General features: G+C 41.2%; 1 protein-coding gene across 3 annotated transcripts in view; it reads left to right on the top strand.

The window, feature by feature from the left end:
* togaram1 (TOG array regulator of axonemal microtubules 1) overlaps positions 1 to 10,000 on the top strand; it is a 75,155-nt gene that overhangs the window by 60,929 nt on the left and 4,226 nt on the right. For 2 of the 3 annotated variants that reach the window (XM_079833927.1, XM_079833926.1), the window contains exons 16-20: positions 1,142 to 1,300; positions 1,370 to 1,496; positions 5,100 to 5,212; positions 5,985 to 6,168; positions 9,030 to 9,249. In XM_079833927.1, the coding sequence (XP_079690053.1) occupies positions 1,142 to 1,300; positions 1,370 to 1,496; positions 5,100 to 5,212; positions 5,985 to 6,168; positions 9,030 to 9,249 (803 nt within the window). The remainder of the gene's footprint in view (positions 1 to 1,141; positions 1,301 to 1,369; positions 1,497 to 5,099; positions 5,213 to 5,984; positions 6,169 to 9,029; positions 9,250 to 10,000) is intronic. The other variant, XM_079833928.1, reaches the window with a different exon arrangement.

Raw genomic sequence — 10,000 nt, 5'->3', positions numbered from 1 at the left:
ATTCTACGTGGCATTGACTCAACAAGCTGCTGAAAGCATTCTTTAGAAATGTTGGCCCATATTGATAGGAGAGCATCTGCAGTTGATGGAGATTTGTGGGATGCACATCCAGGGCTCGAAGCTCCCGTTCCACCACATCCCAAAGATGCTCTATTGGGTTGAGATCTGGTGACTGTGGGGCCATTTTAGTCCAGTGAACTCATTGTCATGTTCAAGAAACCAGTTTGAAATGATTGGAGCTTTGTGACGGTGCATTATCCTGCTGGAAGTAGCCATCAGAGGATGGGGACATGGTGCTCATAAAGGGATGGACATGGGCAGAAACAATGCTCAGGTAGGCCGTGGCATTTAAACCATGCCCAATTGGCACTAAGGGGCCTAAAGTGTGCCAAGAAAACATCCCCCACACCATTACACCACCACCACCAGCCTGCACAGTGGTAACAAGGCATGATGGATCCATGTTCTCATTCTGTTTACGCCAAATTCTGACTCTACCATCTGAATGTCTCAACAGAAATCCAGACTCATCAGACCAGGCGACATTTTTCCAGTCTTCAACTGTCCAATTTTGGTGCAAATTGTCGCCTCTTTTTCCTCTTTGTAGTGGAGATGAGTGGTACCCGGTGGGGTCTTCTGCTGTTGTAGCCCATCCGCCTCAAGGTTGTGTGTGTTGTGGCTTCACAAATGCTTTGCTGCAGACCTCGGTTGTAACGAGTGGTTATTTCAGTCAAAGTTGCTCTTCTATCAGCTTGAATCAGTCGGCCCATGACCTCTGACCTCTAGCATCAACAAGGCATTTTCTCCACAGGACTGCCGCATACTGGATGCTTTTCCCTTTTCACACCATTCTTTGTAAACCCTAGAAATGGTTGAGCGTGAAAATCCCAGTAACTGAGCAGTGAAATACTCAGACCGGCCCGTCTGGCACCAACAACCATGCCCCTTTCTTTCCCATTCCGACATTCAGTGTGGAGTTCAGGAGATTGACCAGGGCCACACCCCTAAATGCATTGAAGCAGCTGCCATGTGATTGGTTGATTAGATAATGAGAAATTGAGCAGGTGTTCCTAATAATCCTGTAGGTGAGTGTATGTCTGTGGTCTGACCCCCGCTGACCTCACCTGTGTTGTGTCCTCAGGCACCTGAGTGCTGTTGTGCGCAGGTGTGCGGCCCAGCATCTGTGTGCTCTGGTGGAGCGGGCCGGCGCCGCCCGTCTGCTGTCCGGGGCCAAAGACCTGACCGACCGCATTCTGCCCGCCGTCTCCAGGCTGGCGCAGGACTCGTCTCAGGAGGCCAGGTGAGCCGCGCAGGGGTCAGAGGTCGCTCTCCCTCAGGGCTGCCCGTGTCATCGGTGTGTCTGTTGCAGGTTCTTCGGCCGGCGGATGCTGCTGTTCCTGTCGTCTCACCGCGACTTCGATAAAATGATGGAGAAGTTCGTCCCGGCTAAAGACCTGCCGGCCATCAGGGACGCCGTCTTCACGCTCAAAACCAAGGTGTGCCATCACCACCACACGCCGACCTCTGACCCCTGGCGCGGGCCGCTGTACCCGTTCTGGCTGACCAACGCTTTCCGTTAAACACGCTAGTCTCAGACGTTCAGTGAGAACTTAAGCTGTCTATCACTAGCAAAGCTTGACGTCTCTCCTCGGACAGCATGCTAATTAATGCTAACCTGCTAAAACATGCTAATTCACGTTACTAATACGTGCTAACAACATGCCAAGACATGCTAGTTACACGATCGTTCATGCTAGCAACATGCTAATTCAAGTTAACTTAATACATGTTAACAACATGCAAAGACATGCTAGTTACATGATCGTTAATGCTAGCAAACATGCTAATTCAAGTTAACTTAATACATGTTAACAACGTGCCGAGAAATACTAGTTACATGATCGTTCATGTTAGCAGTGTGCTAAAACATACTAGCAAACATCGTAATTCATGCTATCAGCATGTCAATTCATGTTAACACTGTGTGCTAAAACATGCTAGCAAACATGCTAAAACATGCTAATTCACGTTAACTTAATTCATGTAAACAACGTGCCAAGACATGCTAGTTACACGATCGTTCATGTTAGCAGTGTGCTAAAACATGCTAGCAAACATGCTAATTCATGCTATCAGCATGCCAATTCATGTTAACAATGTGCTAAAACATGCTAGCAAACATGCTAAAACATGCTAATTCACGTTAACTTAATTCATGTAAACAACGTGCCAAGACATGCTAGTTACACGATCGTTCATGTTAGCAGTGTGCTAAAACATGTTAGCAAACATGCTAATTCATGCAATCAGCATGTCAATTCATGTTAACAATGTGTTAAAACATGCTAGCAAACATGCTAATTCAAGTTAACTTAATACATGCTAACAATATGCAAAGACATGCTAGTTACATGATAATTAATGCTAGCAAACATGTTAAAACATGCTAATTCAAGTTAACTTAATACATGTTAACAACGTGCCGAGAAATGTTAGTTACACGATCGTTCATGTTAGCAGTGTGCTAAAACATGCTAGCAAACATGGTAATTCATGCTATCAGCATGCCAATTCATGTTAACAATGTGCTAAAACATGCTAGCAAACATGCTAAAACATGCTAATTCATGTTAACTTAATACATGTTAACAACGTGCCAAGACATGCTAGTTACACGATCGTTCATGTTAGCAGTGTGCTAAAACATACTAGCAAACATGGTAATTCATGCTATCAGCATGCCAATTCATGTTAACAATGTGCTAAAACATGCTAGCAAACATGCTAAAACATGCTAATTCACGTTAACTTAATTCATGTTAACAACGTGCCAAGACATGCTAGTTACACGATCGTTCATGTTAGCAGTGTGCTAAAAAATGCTAGCAAACATGCTAATTCATGTTAACAATGTGCTAAAACATGCTAGCAAACATGCTAAAACAAGCTAATTCACGTTAACTTAATACATGGTAACAACGTGCCAAGACATGCTAGTTACACGATCGTTCATGTTAGCAAATGTGTGCTAAAACATGCTAGCAAACAATGCTAATTCATGCTAACCAGTTAAAACATGCTAGTTCACATTAACTTAATACGTGTTAACAACGTGCCAAGACATGCTAGTTACACGATCGTTCATGTTAGCAGTGTGTTAAAACCTGCTAATTCGTGCTATCATGTCAATTCATGTTAGCAATGTGCTAAAAAATGCTAGCAAACATGCTAATTCATGTTAACCTGTTAAAACATGCTAATTCACATTAATTGAATACATGTTAACGTGCCAAGACATGCTAGTTACACGATCATTCATGTTAGCAATGTGCTAATTCATGGTAGCGACATGATCAAACATGTTAAAACATGCTAAAAACATGCTAATTCAATTTAACAACTTCGTAATAAATGCTGACAGCGTACCTAGAAATGCTAGTTGCATGATCATTCATGTTATCAGTGTTAAAATCTGCTTATTCATGCTAGCAAACCTGCTAATGCATGTTAAAACATGTTAAGAACATGATCATTTGTTAGCAATGCGCTAATTCATGATAGCAATGTGATAAAACACGCCAATTAATGCTAACCTGCTAACAAAATGCTAATACATGCTAACCTGTTAAAACATGCTAATTGAAGTTAACAACTTACTAATTAATGCTAACAACGTGCCAACGCATGCTAGTTACATAATCATTCATGTTAGCAATGTGTGTTAAAACCTGCTAATTCATGCTAGCAAAATGCTAATTCGTGTTACCGATATGGTAAGAAATGCTAGCAACATGCTGATTCATGCTAACCTGTTAAAACATGCTAATTCTAGTTAACAACTTTATACATGTTAACGTGCCAAGACATGCTAGTAGTTACATGATCATTCATGTTAGCAATGTGCTAAAACCTGCTAATTCATGCTAGCAAACATGCTAATTCATGTTAGCAATGTGTTAATTCATGATAGCAAAGTGTTAAATCATGTTAGCAATGTGGTAAAACATGTTAGAAATGCGTTAATTCATGATAGCAATGTGTTAACCTGTTAAGTCATGCTACTAAAATGCTAAATCATTTTAGCAATGTAGTGATACGTGTTTACATGGTAATTAATGCTAACAACATGGTAAAACATGTTAGAAACATGCTAATTTATGATATCAATGTTGAACCTGTTAACAATGTTAGTAATGTTCTAAATAGAGTTAATGACACATTTAATCATGCTAGCAACATGTTAATTCATGCTAGCAAAGTATTAAACCATGCTAGCAAAGTGCTAATTCGTGATATCAATGTGTTAAGGCCTGTTCATTCATTATATCAATGTTCTAAATCGAGTTTGTAACACAGTAGATCATGCTAACAATGTGATAAAACATGTTAACAATGTGGTAAAAGATGTTAGCAATGCTAAAATTTATGTTAGCAGTGTATTATTTTTATTTGATTTATTTGACATGGACATAACAATTACATTGGACGAACCGTATGCGTTTGTTGTTTTAGCACGCATGCTAATTTTCAACAAAAATGAACACGCTATCAAACATGTTAATTCATGTTAGCAGTGTTAAAACATGTAAGCAATGTGTTAAGTCAGGTCAGTAATGTTCTATAACATGTTAGCAAAAATGGTAATTCATGTAAACAATGTAATTAATGCTAACAATGTGTTCAAACATGCTAATAAGTGTTAGCAACATGTTAAAACATGCTAGCAAAATGCTAATTAGTGTTAGCAACATGTTAAAATATGTTAGAAACATGCTAATTAGTGTTAGCAACATGTTAAAACATGCTAGCAACATTCTAATTAGTGTTAGCAACATGTTAAAACCTGCTAGAAACATGCTAATTAGTGTTAGCAACATGTTAAAACATGCTAACAACATGCTAATTGGGGTTAGCAATCTGTTAAAACATACTACAAAACATGTTAATTTATGCTAGCAATGTCCCTTCCTTTCTTGTGTTGAGTGTTGATCTGTGTGTGTTTGTGTGTTTGTGTGTGTGTGTGTGTGTGTGTGTGTGTGTGTGTGTGTGTGTGTGTGTGTGTGTGTGTGTGTGTGTGTGTGTGTGTGTGTGTGTTTCAGGGTTTGGGTGAAATGCCTCAGGATGTTCCGTCTGCGCGGGGCCGGCGCTCTCTCGTGGGCAGTGGGCTCGTGCGCACCTCATCCCTCACGCGTGACCCTCTGACGGCCAGCAGGTAGGACACACACACACACACACACACACACACTGCCCCTGCCCCTAAACCTACCCATCACACACACACACACACACACACACTGCCCCTGCCCCTAAACCTACCCATCACACACACACACACACACACACACACAGACAGACAGACACACACACACACACACACACACACACACTCTGGAGAACTTGGATAGGTTTTTCAGCAGGATTCTTTATTGAGAAAAAACGTGCTGTCGTTCCGCTGAGGTTCCAAGTCTGACTAAAGCCAGTTGAACATTGTATTTTATCTACATTTCAGGGGGAGGGGTTATAGAGCAGGGGGAGGGGTTATAGAGCAGGGGGAGGGGTTATACAGCAGGGGGAGGGATTATACAGCAGGGGAGGAGACATAGGAAAATAGAGACACACCCCAAACATTCCTGTCTCATCAGCCGTAATTCAATCAGCATAACAGTGTCATTCAAAGGCATAGATGCTAATCCAATCACTCAGGCAGTTTTGCTCTAAACTTGTCATGGTAAATAGTCAGGAAGTGCATAAAGACAAAAGACTTAATGTCTCAACCATGTATCAAAATGTAAAACACAAATATAGATAATGTTTTCAGTTATATTCTATTACATTGGAACCTAGATATAACCATGGATACATTTGTAATCCAACAACACACACACACACACTCACTCACACACTCACACACACACACAGACACACACACACACCCGTCTGTCTGACGCTCGTGCCGTGTCTCACACACACACTCGTGTCTTCAGCAGGGACTGTGGTCAGTGTGTGAGTAAAGCGGCCACACACACTCTGGCGGAGAGAAGCGAGTATGTGAAGCAGATGAAGACGCTGCTCAGCTCCAGAGACTTCAGAGAGAGGATCAAGGCCATCGATCAGCTGGTGTGTGACTGCGAGGACAGCCCAGCTCTGGTCATCGGCAGCCTGTTCCCGGTAACTGACCACTGAGGAGGAGGAGGAGGAGGAGGAGGAAGAGGATGAATAGGGCTGGGCGATATATGGCATGATATTGTTAAAGGGTTAGTTCACCCAAAATTGTAAATTGTGTCATTAATTCCTCAGCCTCATGTGGTTGGACACCCGTCAGACCTCCGTTCATCTTCAGACACAAATGAAGATATTTTAGTGTAAAGCTGATGCTGAGAAAGGCTTCAGATAGGCCTCCATTGGCATTCAGTACATTTACACTCACAAGACCCATAAAAGGCACTAAAAACGTCGTTACAAAGTCCATCTCACCACAGTGACTCTACAATAATTTTACGATGCGACGACAGTAGTTTTTGTGCGCAAAAAAAAGCAAAATAACGCCTTTATCCAGCTTGTTCTTGTCTTCCGTGTGTGTCTCCACGACGCATGCGTCAGAGAATATGAGCAGATCCGGCGTTCGGGAATCCATGAAATGCCACTTTAGCCCCATTTTGAGAACTACACCGAGACCTAAAGCACGATCAGTGTAGAATTCATCAGCTGAGATACGCGCGTCTTCCTCTGCTCGTAAACAAATCTCTTCTGGGTCATGTGTCCGAACGCCGGATCTGCTCATATTCTCACGCATGCGTCGTGGAGACACACACGGAAGACAAGAACACGCTGGATAAAGGTGTTATTTAGATTTTTTTTGCGCACAAAAACTATTGTCGTCGCATCGTAAAATTATTGTAGAGCCACTGTGGTGAGATGGACTTTGTAACGACGTTTTAAGTGCCTTTTATGGGTCTTGTGAGTGTAAATGAACTGAATGCCAATGGAGGCCTATCTGAAGCCTTTCTCAGCATCAGCTTTACACTAAAATATCTTCATTTGTGTCTGAAGATGAACGGAGGTCTTACGGGTGTCCAACCACATGAGGCTCAGTCATTAATGACACAATTTACATTTTTGGGTGAACTAACCCTTTAAGCGCATCTCGTCAGTAAAACCGGTTCCTTGATTAGTACACCGCAAAAAATGCTTTTCTTACTTAGTATTTTTGTCTTGTTTTCAGTCCAAATATCTAAAAAATCTTACATTAAGAAGCATTTACTAGACAAGCAAAAGTTTTTGTCTTGTTTTGGGGAAAATAACTCAAAATTAAGTGAGTTTTTGCTTAAAATAAGCTAAATAATCTGCCAATGGGGTAAACAAAATAATGTTGTTTTCTGTTTGAATTAAGATTATTTTGTTTACCCCATTGGCAGATTATTTAGCTTATTTTAAGCAAAAACTCACTTAATTTTGAGTTATTTTCCCCAAAACAAGACAAAAACTTTTGCTTGTCTAGTAAATGCTTCTTAATGTAAGATTTTTTAGATATTTGGACTGAAAACAAGACAAAAATACTAAGTAAGAAAAGCATTTTTTGCAGTGTAGTGAATCGCCATAACCTGTTTTCAGATGGAGCGGCATTTCCTACACAGAGCCGTAGTTCACCGACAGGCGGAGCCATATCGCATTAATTATCGCAGGCGATACCTCCGTATGACCAACAGTAACCTTGGAAACAGTGGTCCAGCTCTGTTCAGGTCATTGAGCAGCTCCTCCTGTAGTTCTGGGCTGATTTCTCCCCTTTCTTAGGATCATTGAGACCACGAGGTGAGATCTTGCATGGAGCCCCAGTCTGAGGGAGATTGACAGTCATGTTTAGCTTCTTCCATTTTCTAATGATTGCTCCAACAGTGGACCTTTTTTCACCAAGCTGCTTGGCAATTTCCCCGGAGCCCTTTCCAGCCTTGTGGATGTGGACAATTTAGTCTCTAGTGTGTTTGGACAGCTCTTTGGTCTTGGCCATGTTAGTAGTTGGACTCTTACTGATTGTATGGGGTGGAGGAAAGCAGGTGATGGCGATTCAGTACTAATCAAGGAACCGGCTTTACTGACGAGATGCGCATAACAATGTCATGCGATATATCGCCCAGCCCTACTGATGATGGTGATGATGATGGTGATGATGATGATGATGGTGATGATGATGATGATGATGATGATGATGATGATAGTGATGATGATGATGATGATGATGATGATGATGATGGTGATGATGATGGTGATGATGATGATGATGGTGATGATGGTGATGATGATGATGATGATGATGATGATGATGATGATGATGGTGATGATGATGATGATAGTGATGATGATGATGATGATGATGATGATGATGATGATGATGATGATGGTGATGATGATGATGATGATGATGATGATGGTGATGATGATGGTGATGATGATGATGATGGTGATGATGGTGATGATGATGATGATGATGATAGTGATGATGATGATGATAGTGATGATGATGATGGTGATGATGGTGATGATGATGATGGTGATGATGATGATGATAGTGATGATGATGATGATGATGATGGTGATGATGATGGTGATGATGATAGTGATGATGATGATGATGATGATGATGATGATGATGGTGATGATGATGATGATAGTGATGATGATGATGATGGTGATGATGATGGTGATGATGATAGTGATGATGATGATGATGATGATGATGATGATGATGGTGATGATGATGATGATAGTGATGATGATGATGATGGTGATGATGATGGTGATGATGATAGTGATGATGATGATGATAGTGATGATGATGGTGATGATGATGGTGATGATGATGATGATAGTGATGATGATGGTGATGATGATGATGATGATGGTGATGATGATGGTGATGATGATAGTGATGATGATGATGATGGTGATGATGATGATGATGATGGTGATGATGATGGTGATGATGATAGTGATGATGATGATGATGATGATGATGGTGATGATGGTGTGTGCAGGTGTTTGATGCTCTGAAGGCGCGTCTGCAGGAGTCTAACAGTAAAGTGAACCTGCGTGCGCTGGAGGCGCTGCAGAGGATTGTGGGTCTGCTGAAGGACGCTCTGGCTCCGGTGCTCAACCTCCTCATTCCCGCCCTCGTCGACAATCACCTCAACTCCAAGAACAGCGCCATCTCCACGGCCGCGCTGGGGGCCGTCCAGGCTCTGATCCGCAACATCGGTGGGTGGACCGTGTGTGTGTGTGTGTGTTAGGGCTAGGGATGCAACAATACAGTTAGTCCGCGGTTCAATACACACCTCGGTTTTTAACCACGGTTTTCAGTTCGGTTCGGTTCTGATGTCTTGTCACATACATTTTCTGTTATTCTATTCTTAGGCGACAGGAGCAGCAAGAGGTTAAAGAGAAAAAAGACTATTTTTTTATTGCAATACTCTTTCTTTATTTTACTTAAAAGAATTGAAAAACCTTACTTAAACTTAAAACTTTACTTAAAAAAACCCTTGTACACATTCCTAGTGTATAGAATAATATAAAATAAATATATATAAAGATTTACACTGGCAGCTCAGAGCTGTACAGCAGCATTAAAGTATGAAATTGAATGAATGAATGTAAAAATAAAACACTTCACAGACTTCACTATAAAATATACACTGATTCTGATTAAAGCTACTGTATTAGTTCTTCAGTCAAGAGCAGTGAGTGATTTTCTCTCTGTCTTTTGTTGTTGTATTAACATTAAAGGGATATTTCACTCAAAAATGAAAATTCTGTCATCGAGAAATGAATACAGGTTTGGAGCAACATTAGAGTGAGTAAATAATGACATCATTTTAGAGGTGAACTGTCCCTTTAAGGACCGCGTGTTCACTGGCTGCGCTGCTGTCAATTAAAGACCTGCACGCATCTAATATACACACACGATTGCGATTTTACTTTCACTTTAGACATAACCGACTGTGTTTATGTT

Source organism: Gobio gobio, assembly GCF_949357685.1.
Source record: "Gobio gobio genome assembly, chromosome: 13".
Taxonomy (NCBI): Eukaryota; Metazoa; Chordata; class Actinopteri; order Cypriniformes; family Gobionidae; genus Gobio; species Gobio gobio.
The sequence above is the reverse complement of the archived record's forward strand: the minus strand, read 5'-3'. Positions and strand labels throughout refer to the sequence as shown.